The sequence below is a fragment of the Kickxella alabastrina genome (assembly GCF_025024165.1).
Source record: "Kickxella alabastrina strain RSA 675 chromosome Unknown BX661scaffold_18, whole genome shotgun sequence".
In the NCBI taxonomy this organism is placed as follows: domain Eukaryota; kingdom Fungi; phylum Kickxellomycota; class Kickxellomycetes; order Kickxellales; family Kickxellaceae; genus Kickxella; species Kickxella alabastrina.
In genome coordinates, this window is record NW_026251489.1 from 207847 (window position 1) to 225526 (window position 17680).

Genomic DNA, 17680 nt, shown 5'->3' on the forward strand with positions numbered 1-17680 from the left:
CCCTATTTCAAACCATGGTTATTCATGGATGTCGTGGCTGGTTCTGCCAATCGTTGTAAAGGACATTAAATCTAAATCTATGATTGTATAGTAAGTATATTCAATCTATTCCTATGGTTATTGTCATATATATCTTTAAAACGCTTGTACTAACGTATTATTTTACATTTGTTTTCACTAGCCGCGAAGCAAAAGAGGAACTGCCAACTCGTGGTCCCAAAGTTACCATGAGCATCTGAGTGTTAACGATAATGATGTGAAAAGTATATTTGAGGGGCAGATCGGTTAGACTTTCAGTGGCAATGACGAGGACATTCCTGATGGCAGCTACAAAATACAGGTATTTGCACTGTCAAATATTTTGGGACAAGGCTTCCGAGCCGTCAAATGTCATTGAAGCTGAGGAGTTTGAGACCAACGAACAGGCTGAAAATGAGTTTGAGGGTTATGACACTGCTTATAGATACGATCATAACACTGTCAATATTCTTGACGATTGCCATTTTGACCCCGAGCTGGCTGGCAACTTTGACTGCGACGAACACGCCAACCAGCAGACCAACGAGCAACCCACTGGCGGATGCGCTTCTGATACTTGTAGTGCACCCACTACAGCATTATCTGACTTTACCATGTTAGCCCGTACTCCATGGTAGATAAAGTCGAGCAGCTTTACCAGATCCTTCTATCTAAACACACAAAAACCACCTACGCGGCTCACCTTCAGCAGGTATATAAGGTTATCATTGGGTACGTGGTTAATTGCATCTTTGAGAACAGCTCTTCTGGGATCACTGTGGCCAAGGTTGTGACGGAAGCTCGCCGTCAAGTTAACCATATGGTAATGGAGTTTATGGATAACCCTGGGTTTAATATCCCCGCCAGTAAGGTGGTCACTGATCTTTGCGAACAATTTATAAGTCATGTCAATAAGCGCCACGCGGCTATTGCTTTGCCGTCTGGTGCCCTGCCTGTTGGTGGGACCAATGTGCCGTCGCTGACACCCACATGCGCTGTCAATTGCAATGACACCGGTGCTAGCTCTTTTAAGTCTCCTCCTGCACTCCAGATGCTTTGATACCTTTGGGCACTCCTCTCTCTTGCCCAGCAGAGAGATCTCTTCCTGTTTTGCGCAAGCGCGGTAGGCGTAGCAATAACTCTGCCGCTACCTGTGTAGGTTCCCCTCTCCTCCTCCTACACGCAAGCGCGGTCGGCCTAGAATAACAACATTGTATGGACGATTCTATCTGAGATGTGGTTTAACGCAACCATGGCAGGCCCAAAAAGGACCGCCGCTCCTGCCAGAGCCGGCTATTTGTTTTTACTTCTACCTTTATTCTTTACTTTTAATACCATTGCGTGGGACAGGTAGACCCCAAAAAATGCTGCCTCTATGTAATTTTTCTCACAAAAAACTATTGTTGTCAATGCATTTTTGTCCCTGCTCCTGCTCCTGCTCCTGCCATTGCAATTGCACAACTTCACTATCGTATAACTATTCCTGCCTCTCCCGCTACCCACCCAAATCAGGCTCGGACAAAGCTAGCAGCACGCCCAAAATGTATATATTCTTCATTTCTCCTTCCGCCTGTGCATATATCAATTTCGGGGGTTATTGTTGTTCCGCGCAACGAGTCACAGTGATATAACCTCGGGTTATTGTATACTTTGTGTTGGTTTGTTTGCCTTGGTGGTGGGCATTGTTATTGCTAAAATGAAAACTGGCAGGAAAATGGGAGGGATTAAGATGTGCTTGTACCCGGAAAAACATATTCTAGAGAGTTGCTGACATAAATTAAGACAATACAATCAATATATCGGTTCCAATAAATAAACAAGCCTCCTTGTTTGAATAGAAGGAAAGAGAGAAATAATGTCAGAATGTCAGAATGCCAGTGCTTGAACAGTGTATTTGCAGCGAAATCAATGTTGCAATTTTTACCACATACACACAAATATGTTTTTATTTTTGGGCACGGCGTCTTTTTCATATTGCCTCATAAAAGCTCTGGCGCTCCATTCCACTTTATTCCATTACATTCTGACCTCTAGTGCAAAAGCAAAAAAGAGCCAGAATGATATAAAAGCAGCCAAATGGATGCGCTTTCAAAAATGCATTTTATACTCCTCATACTCATACCCTCCAACCACTGCAGCCTTGACACGCATTTATTTTGTTCTCCACTGGCCAATCGCACAACTTTATACACAGCTCTTATGGACCCGCACGACTGACAGCCATTTCCTACCACGGCATCGGTAACCGGCTTCCCAGAGGGGGGGCAGTGACTCGCATACACGCAACCTTCAAGATTATATACTGCTCGTTACCTGTTGCTTCAAGCAGTCCTCAAAACGCTTCTCTTAATCATTCTGAAGCACTCGTCTCTTGCGCCCTACATCACAAGACAATCCGCTTAACACACTCGCATCTGTCGCTGCTGCTGCTACCATCTATAAAACTGCAAGTGTGCTGTATATATAGCGCGTGTTCGGCAAATCCAAGGCAGCTCAGGACGTGTGTGCTTTAAAATAAGCGCATATTACTTAGCGTATAGCATTCTGGCAATGTGAGGGGGGCACATTTGACCACATTTTTAGTTTGGATGCATCTTCCCCTCTCAATATCTGCCCACCACCTTGCCCAAGCTTTACAAAGCTTCCATTCCTTTTTTTGTAGTTTTGGATTTTTGTTGTATTTTTATATAAATGGTCCGCCTTAATCGGCAGGCAAAACCGGGCGGTTGGGTCAAGGGTGGATGTAAGTGTTGTAAAGTTAGAGGCATCTGGGAGTGGGGAATAAGCAAACCACTCGATCCGGCGCTTCATAGTTGCTTTTTTATTTTTATTTTTAAAACCTTTTAAATTAATATAATATACTATTATGTTTTTTACTTCAATAAAAGCAGTGCGCCAGTAGACGCAAACATATGCCTGTTGGTTTCGACGCCCAAATGAATACATGTTTAAATCCAATATATAAGGTCTGGATGCTATTTTATATTTACTCATCCTGCTGTGCGGCTTCTGTGGTACTTTTCAATTTGAAAGTAGCTTCAAGGTTAGCTTACTAACCCTTTCTCGCGTATTTTGTTGTTTTTTGGCTGTCATCATTAATTGCATTTTAATATCTTAACGCTATACTATTGCCATGCAATCTGCCTTTTTCATTTGACCTTGAACACAGTTTTTATTAAACTGGCACTTGATATTTGGCCGACTGCAACTTATATTTATTGGCATATGCCAGCACAAAACAACGTTCCATGTTTCGTGCTCATTTTTTCATTGCGGCAAATCCAGAGTATCAGTTGCTAGTCCAATGTGCCGTGTTTTTACAGAGAAAAAAGTATATCGAGCATGGACTCTATTGCAGAACGTGCCATGTTTAAATATTCAATCAATATGCAAAGTATAGTCATATATACAAAATAGGCTCAAATGGTCTACATGTTTAATACCTATTTTGGTACAAACAGCCCAGGGCACGGCCAGTGTCTGGGGAGCAGCCAGAGGTGTCGCAACAGTGGTTGGTGCAGTGGTCGGCAGAATTGCCCTCGACGATGGGTGCACTGGAGCAGATTCCAGATGCAACCGGTGGGGAGCGCGCAGCACACACAGCAGCAGGGCCATCGGCGGAGGTATGGAACCAGGACAACAAGGTGGCAGGGATGCCAAGGGAACAGCAGGCATGGCCAGAGCGAGCAGCAGACAAGTGGCACAAGCACCCAGAACAAAACTGCAACCCATATATCGGAGTGCCAGATGGGTGGCTTGAGCCGTCGTCAGCAGCAGTAGTGGAGGATTGCCAGAACCAGAGGCCTGAAGGACCGAAATGGCTGTCGGTTGTGGAAGTCAGTGAGAAGGAGCAGAAGCTCATGATCCTGGGCGGACGGGTACTCCGCAAGGTGGCCATCAGGAAGAAATGGCAACTGCTCTGCAAAGACTGCTGGAAACCACGCTGCTCAGCGCAGATTGCGAAGGAGAAGGCATTGCGAATATCGCCAGCAACTCGACAACGGCGCATGGAAAAGAGCAGCCACTGTTAGAGCGCGCAAGTAGGACACCCAAGTGGCCATATACCATGCAGGAACAGACTGTGGAGTTCAGAAAGTCGTGCTACAAGCTGGTCAGAGATTGGAGCCGCGTCAAGATGAAGAGGGCAGAGCTCAGAGAGGATAGAGGGTCAAACCCAACACTATAAGGCCCATTGGTTCGGGGGTTGTTAGCTATTTTATTTTTGTAGTCCATGCATGTAGTTGGAGTCAGAATTCGGTCTGGCTGAGTCTTGCCCAGGTGGTAGACACCCTCGTCCATATTTACGTTGTCCTCATAAGGTGGTTAATAAAGCAACTTGAAATATATATTTTGGTACAAGCACACACGTCTTTTCTAATAGCTAAAAAATAAAATGAAAATGAAAAGTAAGACAAAGAACAATATTTGAAATGTGGTGGGCGCCTCTACTCCCTGTAAAAAATACACCCGCATTGTCTATTGTCTATTGCTCATTTTTTGTAAACCATCTTTTAAAATAACTTTAATTCTTATAATACATACACACACCAACCCACTACATTATACATCTGATGATACTTTAATTTAGTTTCTTTCAAAAATTGGGGGTTTTTGTCTGTTAGTATCGAAGAACGTGCCCGCAAACTTGGTCTTATTGAGTCGGGGCAATTAATAAAGGATTAGCACCAATGTATTGCGTGCTTTTTATAAAGCGCTTTTCTTATTTTTTGTTGGCAACATTGCTTGGCAAAGTGAAACATTAATTAGGGTTTTTTGCATTTATTGCCTTTCAGCAAATTGATTGATTGCGGGTAAATAAAGTACTTTTAAAGCTATTGGGCTAAAAAAATCACGTTGACAGTAAACAAATTACAACCGTTTGAAAAGTAAATAATGATAAAATAATGTAGAATGGGTAAATGGAATATGCTTGAAGAAAGAAAATAATGCACATCGAACAAAAATTAAGTATTTGTCAATAGAAAACATGGGCGAGGAATAAAATTACAATGAGGTTAACAACCACAAAAGCAAAAGTATTTTTAGGGGATTGAATATAAACACTATTTTTTTATTAAAAGCATATGTTTAGTGCTATCGTTGTTAGTGTATTGAATTTTGTATAAAAACAGTCGAGTATGCCAGCCCTAAAGTTTTAAAATTACTTATATACTGCTAACACACATTTGTTCGCACACTCCCTCAATTAGTTTTAATAATTTAATCCATCATTCAATTTAATTTACATTCGCTTAAAATAACAAATGAAAAAGACAGTCTTTCGCTTGGACCAACAAGACCCTAAATGTATGAAAGAAATTTCAATATTTAGGAGGCACATAATGATGAAAAATGGGACATGATGATGGTCAAGAACATGGATGCGGAGTCAATACGCATCCAAATAAAAGAGTTTGAAACACGTTTTTCAGGCTGTAGTTTTATGCTCATGCCAGGGTGTCTAACAAAGAATACAAAAAAATATTCACCTAATGATGCTTATCATAAGGCTTCCAAAAACAGCACAGAATTTCTTGCCATTCCCGACTCAATTAATGTAAACTTAATTTACGAGCTCAGACCAGATAGGCAAACCGTTAAAGTTTTTTGGATCGATTCTTCTGCTAAACATTCACCAAATCCCAAACATAGAAAAGATTTCAAGCTTGTCAGGTCTGTCAGTCGTGCCGATCGTAAAAAAGATTTTATAAAAATAACTGTAGAGGGTGTAGATCCATGGTATACTGTTAAAGAGTTTACGGACTTAGTTGCAAAGGAATTATCAGAAGTAACAAATGATATTGTCACTTGCTTTGATTTATTCTATGCTGGTGTACAGTTAACCGAGGGCTCGATTTTTGGTAAGTATTACTTATACAATAAAGAGTTAACTTCTCAATCAGAGAAAAGAAACCCTAATAGCCTGTAAACAAAGATAAGCGAGTCTGAGACCATTTAGTTTATTCGCAGATATGCTGTCGGATGAGTGCAATTTGTTTTTTGTTTAAATGCAATAGACGGCATTTAGATTAATGCACCCTGGTTTGTACTCTTCTCGGCTTGATCTCTAAATACGAGCAAGAATAGTGGTTTACGTCAAAGTCTGCAGATTGGTCCATTTGTGCGCACACATGAAATTTTCCGTTTCCAAGCCATAATTAGTGCGGGACAAAATAAGGCCAACAAAGATAACAGTAATTTTCCCATTTGTTATTTTTCAATTTTAGTTTATCATTCGCTTATGATTTTTTAAAGTATATTGTTGATTTTGTTGAATATATAAATATGAGTTTCGGCGGACCACCAAAAATCAACGTTCGACCAACCCCACCAGACCGCGGGAGTTTTCCCTTGGACCATGGCGGCGAATGCAAGGATATAATGTCGCGATACCTCGAGTGTCTACAGAGCAACCGCGGAAGCTACAAGCAATGCAAAAACATATCCAAGGAATATCTCGAATGCAGAATGCAAAAGTAAGTCGTCGATTTTTTTTATATTACACCTGATTTCCCCCTCCCAAAAAAAGAGGCGGTTTTTTATACAGATAAATTGTGTATTAATTATGATAATAATTGATGTTTATTTTTATAGGGAGTTGATGGATCGGGACGAGTGGCAAAATCTGGGGTTTCATGAGGAAAGGAAGAAATGAAAAAGAGTCTAGAATTTTACGTCGGCAAGTATACGGCCAAGCTGTTTATTGTCAGAGTTGCGCCAAGCAGAGGCATCAAGATGGAACCATCCCTAAAATATATATAAAAAAGTTACAACACAATGCAAAAAAAAGAAACAAGAAACAGGAATCGAGATTAGTTACATTCTTCAAAGAAAAACAAGAATCGACACACACACAAACACTCATTGTCCACACGTATCCATCGCAAACTTACCCATGGAATAAACCCAGGAACATCCACGTCGATATTGACCTCGATGGCTCCCTCGTCAACAGGGCAAGTCCTGTTCAGGTTTTCCTTCAAAACCTCGCACAAATCATACTCCCTATTGAGCATCGTAAACGGACCATAGGTCACCTTGACACGCGCCTTAGCCTCATCCACCAGCTCTTTGACGTAAGCCAGGGCCTTGACATTAATAGGCGTGCTTCTCTTAGGAAGCTCGGGATCCAAGTTGACGTATTCCAGGTCCAGTATGTCGTCCACCTGGCTAACATCGCGGATGATATCGTTGAGCGTGCGGTTCTTGCCCATGTTGCCGTCACCGCCGTTGCCGCCCCTGGTGCCTGTGGTGGTTAGGTCGAGAGAATCAAATATGCCAGAGGCCTCTTGAATGACTACGCGCAGTTTGTTGAGGTGCAGCGCATCGGCGGTCAGGGAGAGCGTGGCAACGACGGCCAACAGCGCCGATGGTGAACAGAGTTTCATTGGTGTGGGTTTCAAGAGTGTAAAGTAAAGTAAATGCAAACTTTATAGCGGAAACGAATTGAGAGACAAGAAAAAAACCAAGAGAGCGCAATTCGGTAAATAAAAAAGGTAGAGAGAGCGCTATGATTTTTCCTGCTGTTGTTGTCCTTAAATAAAGTATGTGCATGCGCACGCGCATGTGAGAACTAAAAGCTTGACGTCGGCAGTAAAGCCTTGAGCCAAGTAACAAAAAAATTAAAACAGGAAACTGCATAAAATTCTTGCAATTAAATCGTAGGGTCCAGCGTGACATCGGGAAGCGTGATTGGCCGACAGGGCATGTGACAAGCCGTGCGAGCGGGAACGGGCGCGGGAAGAGAAAGTGGACGAGAAGAAATCCTGACGTCTTTCTCTCCTTATTCTACATCGGCACATTATTTTTTAAGCACCTTACGAACACGACAACGACCGCAACAGCAACGACAGCTTTATACTTATTTATTTATTTTACGTACTCTAAATGACAACGCTCGAAAGTATCTCAGCACTAGCCGGGTTCCCGCAAGTGCAGCGACTGGCCACGGCGTACCCCTCGCTGCTGAAAAAGCAGTGGGACGGGTCCCTCCCCATCGGCATCTTCATGACACTGCACGCCATCCGCGTAGCCTACGAAGTGCGCAAAACACTGCAGACGCGAGGGCGCCAGCCGCTGCTGCAAGAGCTATTCACAATGCTCACATTCTCGTTTGGCGGCGCCATCCTCACAGGGCTTGCCCTGGGCAGGCCGCAGGCGTGGCTCGAGAGCAACATCACCCTGCCTCTGTACACGACAGTCTTCCTTTTGATGTCGCGCATGCCCGGCGACCTCCTGTACGGTGCCCTGCGGGTGTGCGCGCCTGTCAGCGACGTGTTCCTGGCCAGCGTCGACGGGCTGATCCGCGGCTTTGGCGTGACGGCCGCTGGCGTCGACCTTGTGCGCACGGGGATGCGCGGCCAGCCGATTGCCGACTCTCTGGTGGCCTGGGTCATCGTTGGCACGGTGCTGGGCAGCGGCGGCGGCATCATTGATGACTTTTTGCAGATTTCACGCGGCGCCTGGGCGCTGCGCACGCCGGAAATGCTGAGGAGCGGGCTTTCGCTGGACGTCAAGCTATCTTTCTCGGCCACCGTTGGGTATATTCTGGCCACGCATGCGTGGTTGTTTGAAGAGCGCGCTCCAGAGTTCCCGCTGAGTTCGGTGCTGGATTGGCTGCTGAGGGCTGTGCCTAGGGTCAGCGACCAGGAGGCGCACTTGCTTAGTGGGCTGCTGTGCTCGGCTGTGCTGGGGACGGCCGCGCACGCAAAGGCCATGGCATTTGCCACTGCTGAGCGCCGTGCTGTCGAGGTCGCGCGCGCAAAGAAGACCGACGAGACCATCGATGACAGCGACAGCGAAATCGACAATGAGAAGGCTGAGTAAATGTTAATTTAATTTGCTAATTTATCATTTCTATTTATTTCAGCAAACTCATTTTATTTTTTCAGTTGCATAGAAAAACAATACACGTGAGCCAATTTCCTCCCGCCCGGAAGTTCTTCTCACAGAGCCTTGCGCTTGCTGCCCTTCTTTGTCCGCTGCTCCTCACCCAGCGTGTCCATGGTCTGCCAGATATGCTCGGCCTCGATCTGGTCGATCTCCCTCTGGTTGAGGTCCTTCTCGTCCCAGTCCCAGACGACCTGGCTGACCCTCTGCTTAATGTACGCCCGATGACGCAGCAAACGCATGCCGTCGGTCTCGTAGACCCGCAGAAACCGGTCCAGGCCAACCTCAGCCACCTTCCGTCCGTCTTCGCTCAGCGCCATGTCGCACACGGCACCAGCAATGCCCTTGTATCCTCCAATGACCTTTCCAGTGCGCAAGTCCAACTGCTGCATGTTGCCCATGTTGTCAGCGAAGAAGAGTTCGGGGCGGAGGTGTGATGCGAGAATGTGCAGGATCGGGTGCTTGGTGATCTGCCAGTCCTGCACGGGCCGCTGTTGCGCCTTGGCGTCGTAGATCCGGATCTGCCCGTGGCCCGTGGACACGGCCAACTGGGGCACGGAGGTGTTGGCGTCAAGGAACTGCATATCGGTGATCCACACGGGCGGGCGCAGGCCCAGCCCATCATCAGCGATGTTCTTGGACTTGAACAGCGGCTGCACCGCCGGCTTGACCCACTCCGCCGCCGTGCACGCCGTCTCAGCATCCCACACGCTGAGCTCTTGCTCGCGCCCACCGGCTGCAAACACCTGCGCGCGATCCTTATGCGACCGCATCCGCACAACATCTACAGGCAGCTTCATCCGCCCGCCGCCATTCCCCTGCGTATTCTGGTACCGCACCTCTCCCATATTCGTGCACGAAACAAAGCAGTCATCTCCAACGCCCAATCCAACGTACGAGCGCGCATTAATATACCGCCCGTTGCTCTTCACGCTAATTTTTTCCTCGAACATCGGCTGCGCGTAGTCGTAGACCGTCTGGCCGCTGGTCTTGTCGATCGCCTGGATGTCGCCGTTTTTGCGCGCAACAAAGAATGCCGCGGTGCCGTTGTACGTGCCCTGGACCATCTGCTGAATGCTTAGTGGCCGGCTGACTGTGCCATGGAATGTTTTGACTTGCACGCCCAAAAGGATGTTGTCCTCGACTATGACTTTCTCGCCTGATTTGGCGTTGGCTTTGGCTTTGGCGTCTGAGCGCACCTTTTTGGCCGCCTTATTTTGCGCCTCGAGTAGCGACACTTTGTGGTCAATATCGGTGACTATTTGAAAGTATAATAAATGTTATTAAAGAGGGTTAGCTTGGGTTTTCTTTCTTGTGCGATGTCACGATCTTTGCGTCCATGTCCTTTCAAAGGGTGAAGTATGTGTATGTATGCGTGTGGGTGTGGGTGTTACCTTTGACCAGCCCTGACTCGTCTCCTGTGAAAAACTTCATTATGATAACGAATGAATATAGAATAAATGTTTTTATAAAACCGAAAATAATAAATGCCAACTATCAAATTTAACAGCACAAAAAAGAATGGAGAATATAATAGAACGGGACTAATAAAATTAACGTGCAAAAGAAAAAAAAATATATGGCAAAAAAAATAATATGTATAACCCTTGATCCACCAGCAATAACAATAATTAAATCACTAGATCAATTTTTATTATTTCAAGCGATGAGATCCAGAGTGGGTGGCTGTTCGGGAATTTTGCCCATTGTAAATTTAACCTCCCTGTACACGCTCTTCTCCTCCTCAGTCAATGGTCTCCGGGGTCCAATATTGCTGCCCGTTCGGCATCAGTGTTACCAAAAGATATCTGCGGTACTTTAGTATTGCCGAATCCCTTATTTGCTGCTGCACCGAATGCTGTTGTTCCTGTGCCGAATCCTGACCCTATTCCTGATCCTGAGCCAAATGCAGATGTCGTTCCGAATCCTTTAGCTGGAGATGACCCAAACCCACTTGACCCAAATCCGCCACCGCCACCTCCGCCACTTCCAAATGCACTGGTGTTGGTGTTATTTCCGAAACCTCCAGTATTCGAGGATGACCCAAGCCCGCCAGTTATTGTCGCTGACCCGAATCCAGAAACATTTGCTGATCCAAATCCAGAAGTCGTTGCTGATCCAAACCCACCTGTGCTCGGTGTGGTCGCTGCAGCATTTCCGAATCCCGATATTGAAGCATTACCAAACGCGCCTGTGCCCTTGGAGGAACCAAGCCCTGTGGTGGCACTTGACCCAAACCCTGTGTTTGTCGCTTGGCCACTGCCAAAAGCGCCGGACGACCCTCCACCAAACGCGCCCGTGCCCGATCCAAAACCTGCACTATTTGTACCACTGCCGCCGCCAAACGCCCCTGTCCCGGACCCGAATCCACTCGACGGCTTGGCCGCACCAAATGCGCTGGCTCCGCCAGCAGATTCAAACGCACTAGATGATTTGGCAGACCCAAATGCACCGCTTCCACCACCAGATCCAAATCCGCCCGAAGCACCACTAGATCCAAACACAGATGTGCCGGACCCTGATCCGAACCTACCACCGGACCCGCTTCCCGACCCAAATGGTGTGTTGGTTCCAAACGCGGGTTGTTGTGACAGAGTGGCAAACCTATTGTTGTTAAAAGAGTTGCCGCCACCACCACCACCCTGCATTATTGCTTGTGAGGAGGACTTTCCGAAGGCCGAACTTGGTTTGGCTTGGTGCTCGTTGCGGCAGTTGGTGCCAAAGTTGCACTTTCCTTGAAGGAAATACTGACAAATCACCATTATTGTGAAAAGAGAAAAAAGTGTAGAAAATAGGGGGTAATAAAAAAGAAGAAAAGGGGGGAAAAGAAAGTGTTGGCACGTAAGAAATATGTTGTCTTTTTTTTTAGTAACACGCGATTAAAAAAATAATTTTTTATATCTAATCACTTATTTGGTATTTGCCGGCATATGGGCGAGCTCGTGCCAAGGCGCACGGATTTTATTTTCATGCAAATCTCAATCCCGCTTAAAGAGAATAGAAGCTGACGTTTGACATGCCAGGTTTTGTCCCTTTGTACAGTTTTGCGTCTTGTCCAAAATATTTAGTGGCGATGCTGCACGTTAGGGCGCTAAGACATTCTGCCCCCCGCCCCTCCCCGCCTCATGTTTTTTTGTAATCCACAGAAAGGAAAAACGTCGCTCGGTTTTGTCTCTTTTCTCTTTGCACCATTTTTTGTCTGAGCCTTTTTTTTATTCCTTTCCTGTTAACTTTTTTTATAGAAAGCGTCGTCACCTTTCTTGCTATAGTTTCACTTGTATTTTATATCTCTTTCGAGTATTTTTTTCTTACTTTCCTCATGCATTTTCATCTCTCATACACAGCCTAATTCCACACGTCACTACTATTATTTTTATATAGTTTTTACTACATTACATTCTGTTTCTTATTATTCCGACAACAATTAAAACCTCATCACTCTTTTTCAAAAAAATAATAATGTCTTCCAGGCTCAGCGACGGTCGGACGAACGACCTCATTCGGCGGTTCGAAAGCCTAGCACTAATAAAGTCACCCACCGAAGATGGCAGCAGCAGCAACAACAACAGCAGCAGTTTGCTCGAGTCGCCAACACCGCCCACATTAACGAAGCAGCCGCCAGTCAGCGCAAGTGGAATTCGCACCAGCAACTTGCTCTACAATTCAGCATCAGCAAATACAATGAACACACTGCCTGTGCCCTCCAGGATATCATCGTTTCCAGAGCTCGAAAATACGCCGCCGCTAGTGCCCGCTGCGAGCACAAGTCCGCAGGAACATGCCACGCCGGGAGCAACCACTATTGGGGGGTCCAATAGTGTGCGGACTAAGGCACATATGCCTGGATTCAGCGTATCGCCAATGATGCCGAGCAACTTACCGCCGACCAAGTTTAACAACAACATCAGTGCTAGTCCAGCGCAAGTCCCGATGGCCGCGGGTGAGCCCAAGCCTAGGCGGAAATCCCTGCTCACAGCGCTGAACCAGCGGGCCAGAATAAACTCCTCGGCGAAAGCGACATCCAAGTCATGGCTCAAATTGGCAGAGCGGTACATGGACGAGGCGCGGTTACACCAAGAGTCCGGCGACCTAGAGAACGCTTACTTAAAGTACATGTTGTGTTTGAACATCATGGATAAGCTGCCCAAGCTGCGCGACTTTGACGCCATTAGTAAGAACGCAACTTACGAAAGGTTGCGAAAAGAGCATGTTACGCGAATGGTGGGTGAGCTTGAGCAGTTGGCCAAAGTGCTCAAGACGCGGCCGTACGTTGATCCCCACGGAGACAGGGTGCCCGATGCGCAGGTGGATGCCGTCGAGCAGCTCGAAATGATGGAGGGCAAGTTTGCGCAGATGTACCCGGATCATCAGCTGGCCCGCTCGGCAAGCAGCACGGATTCTCTCTCGCCAATGTACCGACCAATCCAGTCAACCCAGCCTGTGGCGGACTTGCCGGGCAATGCAGCTGGTGCAGCACTAGCCTCGACCCTTGAAAGCCAGTGGCTGGAGGCACAGCAGCAGAGCAGATTGCAAGAGACCGGAACAGGCCCCGGACGATAATATCTCGATCTCGCAGCGACACGCTTCCGGGAATAGCAGTCATTAATCATGGCAGCCACCGGTCAGCAATGGCGATTAGCCCGAACCTTGCGAGCATCGGCGAAGACACCAGCTCCGAATTCATCGACCCCACCGTTACAACGTGCATGCCGCTGGAACTCTGGAACCTGCTCGACAAGTCTCGCACTGCAGCCAACGGCCGTCCTACAGTGCTTATTTTAGATGTGCGGCCGCATCAGGATTTTGTCTGGGGCCGGATCGACCACAAGTACACGGTCAACATTGAGCCAGCAGTGCTTCACAAGGGATGTACATCGGCGGATATCGAGTCGAGCTTGGTGTTAGTCTCGGACGATCAGCAAGCGTGGTTCCGCCAGCGCGGTGATTTTGACATTGTCGTTTACATGAGTCAGTCAGCGCACTCGTTCAGCGATGTGGGCAGCGTGGAGGTCGCAGCACTGGAGGCTCTCAACTCGGCCATCTACCACTGCGAGTTCCTGAAGCCGCTCAAGCACCAGCCATTGTTTCTGATCGGCGGGTTTGATTCATGGGTGCAGGCGATGGGAAAGCACCAGTGCTTGTGGTCTGACGAGGCGCGCAGATCGATGTCTAGGTCGCCACGTCCCAAGAGCGTACAAGCATGGTCAGCATCTCCCGAACCCGCAGCCTTGTCAGTTGGTGCGGAAAGGGCAAACGTCACTGCGCCTCAGGCGGATATTTCATCGATGTTGTCTTACCATGCGCCAACTGGGGCGCTGTCGGGCAGTAGAATGTCGTCGTACCAGACCCGGTATCAGCCGGCCGCAGTCCTTTCGCCTGTGCCGCCGATTCCGCAGATAACTGCCGCGATGGCGACAACTTCTGTAGCAGCACCAGTGTTGGTCGGTACCATGGGCGACCCCACCGCGTCGACACCAGTTTCGGGCTCGGTATTTGACTTTTTCCAACAGAGCAACAACTATAACCCGCAATGGCAGCAGCAGCAACAGCAACAGCAGCAACAGCAGCAATTACAGCAGCAGATGGATAGCCGGCGACAGACCGCTTATACGATGTTTACTCAAGGATATAACTCTGTAACCAGCCACGCTGCAACACCACCGGCACCCGAATCAAAGGCCAGCGCTGAGGTCAGCAGCAATTTCCCGGGATCTAACGCAACCCCAGATAGACTCGGCGCTGCTCCTGTTGACCCTGCTGCCGACAACAGTTGGATGCAAGAGGCCCTCTCTGCGCCGTTGCCCGATGTGCCTGATAATCCAACCGACTTGAACCAGCGCAGCACAGTGTTTGACAACCCCACATATGGATTCACTGGGCCAGCGTACAGCGGCAGGACAAATGCTAATGAGTACGCTGGAGTATCTGTACCGACAGACACACACTTTGCGACGCTAGAGGCCAACCGTGCAGAAAGCGAGGGGCAGCAACAACAACAAATGAACACAGAGCCAACGAAAAAGCGCGAGCAGCTACCGCCTATCCCAACTTCGCAACAGCCGCCCAAACCAGAAGCTTATGTTCAGCAGGGCACTTTGCAAACCCAGACTCAGCAGCATTCTCAATTGGCAAGCCACGTCCCCAATGCGCCGCTACCGCCCAAGCCGCTCGAATACGCCAACTTGCCTCCTGCCAACCAGCAGTACCAATATCAGCAGTACCAATACCAACAGCACCAACAGCAGCAGTATCCACAGTTCCGTCAGCAACAGGTCCCGCAGTACAACCAGCAGCAGCAGCAACATGCCCAGATGCAGCCTGCCGCTGCAAACAGCCGCGGTTTTTACAACTACCCAGTCGCTGCAGGATCCGATCCATCGCTCAACGGGCGCATGCACGCGGGCGGCAACCTTCGCAACTCGTTTGTGTACAATCAGGCCAGCACATTTGCCATTGCTCCTCCCGCTGATCCCAACTACAATACAGCGCCGCGCATTAATTCCAGAGTGCCCACACAACCGCAGGTGCAGCCTTCAGCAGCCCTGGACTCTTCGGCTATTGGCATGACAGGGTTGAAAAACTTTGGCAATACATGTTTCATGAACTGTGTCATCCAATGTCTGGTCGGCACAGTCCCATTTGCGCGGTACTTTTTGCAGGGAGGTTGGAAGAAGGATTTGATTCGCGGTTCTAAGAGCAGCCACTCTGACGTTGTTGTTGAGTTTTCGCGCCTCCTCGACAACATGTGGCGTGGGCAGTACGGGTCGCTGTCGCCGATTAGCTTCCGCTCGGCGGTTGGCAACTGCTCGGCTCAGTTCAAGGGCAACGACCAGGAGGACGCGCAGGAATTTGCCCTGTTTGTGCTCGACACCCTGCACGAGTCCTTGAACCGCGTACATCCGCGTCCGCCGCCAGACCGTGACATGACGCCCGACGAAGAGATCCAGTTTGAGCACCTGCCGGACTTTCAGCAGGCGAACATACAGTGGGAGCGGTATACCCGCCGCAACTGGTCAATCATGACCAGTATCTTCCAGGGCCAAGTGCAGTCGCGCTTGACATGTCTTTTGTGCAAACACACGTCGACCACGTACTTTACGTTCACCGAGCTTTCTGTGCCCATTCCGACGCCCGGAACCAAGCCCAGCAGTGCCGCAGTTTTGTTGCGCAAGTCGTCGAGCAAGAGCAGCGCCCCTGTGTCCATCTACCAGTGCCTGGATGCGTTCTCGGGGAGTGAGATCCTCGACGGCGATAACAAGTGGCACTGCCCGCGGTGCAAGACCAAGCGCAAGGCGAGCAAGCGCATGCTGATCTCGCGCCTGCCACTCGTTCTCATCGTGCACCTCAAAAGGTTCTCGACCATTGGGCATTTCCGCGAGAAGCTCGAGACCAACGTTGTGTTCCCCACGCGGGAGTTGCAAATGGATAACTATATGATGCCTGATGCGCGCCAGCAGTCGACGACATCGTACAACTTGTATGCGGTGGCCAACCATTACGGCACGCTGTCCTCTGGCCACTACACGGCGAGTGTGTTTAACAGGGTGCGTGGCCAGTGGAACTATTTTGACGATACCCGCGTGGTGCCGGTTTCCGAGGACAAGGTGGCTTCGCCGGCCGCGTATCTGCTGTTCTATGTACAGAACCAGTGATTAGAACCTTGTAATGTTAATATACACAAATTTTGGATAGAGCACGAATAATTATTAGCTGCAAATAGTAGAATAAACCAGTATGGCAGTGCTAAGCGCGCACAAGGTTGCTTGTTATGCGCATATATACCATTTTCCATTGCTTGAGCTCTCGCTGTGTTCAATGCAGTTGCTCCAAGCACGTGGGCAGCATGATAAAGCCGCCCAAGCTCGCGTAGCACCACATATTTAAAGCCTGGCCATCAACAATGAAGGCCGGTTGATCAGTTGATCCCAATCAACTATTAAAATGTATGGTGAGTAATAATAATTTAACACTGACAACTGCTGTCTTTGAGTAACAATTTTAAAATTAATTAATATATAGAGGGGCGTCATATATTTAAATTTTGTTCTGTTCTACTTGTTTTATTCTTGGCAATGCTTCTTTATTATTCGAATGCCAAAAAATTATTTTCTGTGCGATAACCATTTGCTGTTGTACTTGACATATGACTTTGCTTGCTCTCTTTTAATTTATATTTAAAACATGTAAGGCCACTTGTGCAATTGCAATGGCAAGAGCAGGAGCAGGAGCAGGGACAAAAATGCATTGACAACAATAGTTTTTTTGTGAGAAAAAGGTATAAACAGAAAAGCGTGGCCATCCACTAAATCCACGACAACAATCAAACTAAAAAATTGGCGTCATATACAAATACGATAACCAATTAAAATGTTAAATTTACTGAAACCCCGAAATAACCACATATAAATATTTATGTTGAATGTACTCGGGTTAGGTACTGAATGCGTTGGGATGGTGGCGGTGAGAGGTAAATATGATTTATAAATTTTATTTCATTAATACAAAAAAATTATTTTCGAAACGGGAAATCATCATAAAAACTTATACACAAGAAAGCAAATATGTGGCACCCAAAAATAGTGGATGCAAATAAATTTTCGAAACTGTTTCGGCAATAACACTTTGCTAATGGCGCCACCATCTGTTGTTTTACTTATTTGTTTTGTTATTCATTCGGCCGGCCAGTCATTTGCCGGAACAGTGCTATAAAAAAGTACAATATAAACTCGTTTTGATTAAGTTTAATATAAACCAAATCAAGAAAACAGCCGAC

The 17680-nt window shown here is 47.4% G+C and overlaps 8 protein-coding genes across 8 annotated transcripts; 4 read left to right on the forward strand and 4 right to left on the reverse strand.

The window, feature by feature from the left end:
* Positions 1-79: 79 nt before the first annotated feature.
* Positions 80-1078, forward strand: BX661DRAFT_172326 (uncharacterized protein; the record flags this gene model as incomplete). The annotated part of the gene is made up of 4 exons (XM_051533774.1): positions 80-90; positions 182-221; positions 372-652; positions 781-1078. The coding sequence occupies 4 exons, from the start codon at positions 80-82 to the stop codon at positions 1076-1078; spliced, it is 630 nt and encodes a 209-aa protein (XP_051390172.1).
* A 2186-nt stretch (positions 1079-3264) lies between these two features.
* On the reverse strand, positions 3265-4411 carry BX661DRAFT_43955 (uncharacterized protein). The gene is made up of 2 exons (XM_051539173.1): positions 4324-4411; positions 3265-4198 (listed from the first exon to the last, which is right to left on the reverse strand). Exon 2 carries the CDS (start codon positions 4025-4027, stop codon positions 3455-3457), a length of 573 nt encoding a protein of 190 aa, XP_051390173.1. The 5' UTR covers positions 4028-4198; positions 4324-4411; the 3' UTR covers positions 3265-3454.
* Positions 4412-6252: 1841 nt separating this feature from the next.
* On the reverse strand, positions 6253-7794 carry BX661DRAFT_185449 (uncharacterized protein). Its single transcript, XM_051536777.1, has 3 exons — positions 6913-7794; positions 6613-6766; positions 6253-6494 (listed from the first exon to the last, which is right to left on the reverse strand). The coding sequence occupies exons 1-2, from the start codon at positions 7404-7406 to the stop codon at positions 6682-6684; spliced, it is 579 nt and encodes a 192-aa protein (XP_051390174.1). The 5' UTR covers positions 7407-7794; the 3' UTR covers positions 6253-6494; positions 6613-6681.
* A 4-nt stretch (positions 7795-7798) lies between these two features.
* Positions 7799-8903, forward strand: BX661DRAFT_43985 (uncharacterized protein). Its single transcript, XM_051539174.1, has one exon. It carries the CDS (start codon positions 7906-7908, stop codon positions 8842-8844), a length of 939 nt encoding a protein of 312 aa, XP_051390175.1. The 5' UTR covers positions 7799-7905; the 3' UTR covers positions 8845-8903.
* Positions 8904-8963: 60 nt separating this feature from the next.
* BX661DRAFT_144709 (WD40-repeat-containing domain protein) lies at positions 8964-9860 on the reverse strand (the record flags this gene model as incomplete). Its single annotated transcript, XM_051533061.1, has 1 exon — positions 8964-9860. The coding sequence occupies one exon, from the start codon at positions 9858-9860 to the stop codon at positions 8964-8966; it is 897 nt and encodes a 298-aa protein (XP_051390176.1).
* Positions 9861-10425: 565 nt separating this feature from the next.
* Positions 10426-11753, reverse strand: BX661DRAFT_225748 (uncharacterized protein). The gene has a single exon (XM_051538949.1). The coding sequence runs from the start codon at positions 11667-11669 to the stop codon at positions 10656-10658; it is 1014 nt and encodes a 337-aa protein (XP_051390177.1). The 5' UTR covers positions 11670-11753; the 3' UTR covers positions 10426-10655.
* A 351-nt stretch (positions 11754-12104) lies between these two features.
* BX661DRAFT_225749 (uncharacterized protein) lies at positions 12105-13849 on the forward strand. Its single transcript, XM_051538950.1, has one exon. The coding sequence runs from the start codon at positions 12367-12369 to the stop codon at positions 13465-13467; it is 1101 nt and encodes a 366-aa protein (XP_051390178.1). The 5' UTR covers positions 12105-12366; the 3' UTR covers positions 13468-13849.
* Positions 13850-15299: 1450 nt separating this feature from the next.
* On the forward strand, positions 15300-16559 carry BX661DRAFT_144736 (uncharacterized protein; the record flags this gene model as incomplete). The annotated part of the gene is made up of 1 exon (XM_051533064.1): positions 15300-16559. One exon carries the CDS (start codon positions 15300-15302, stop codon positions 16557-16559), a length of 1260 nt encoding a protein of 419 aa, XP_051390179.1.
* Between the last annotated feature and the right edge of the window lie 1121 nt (positions 16560-17680).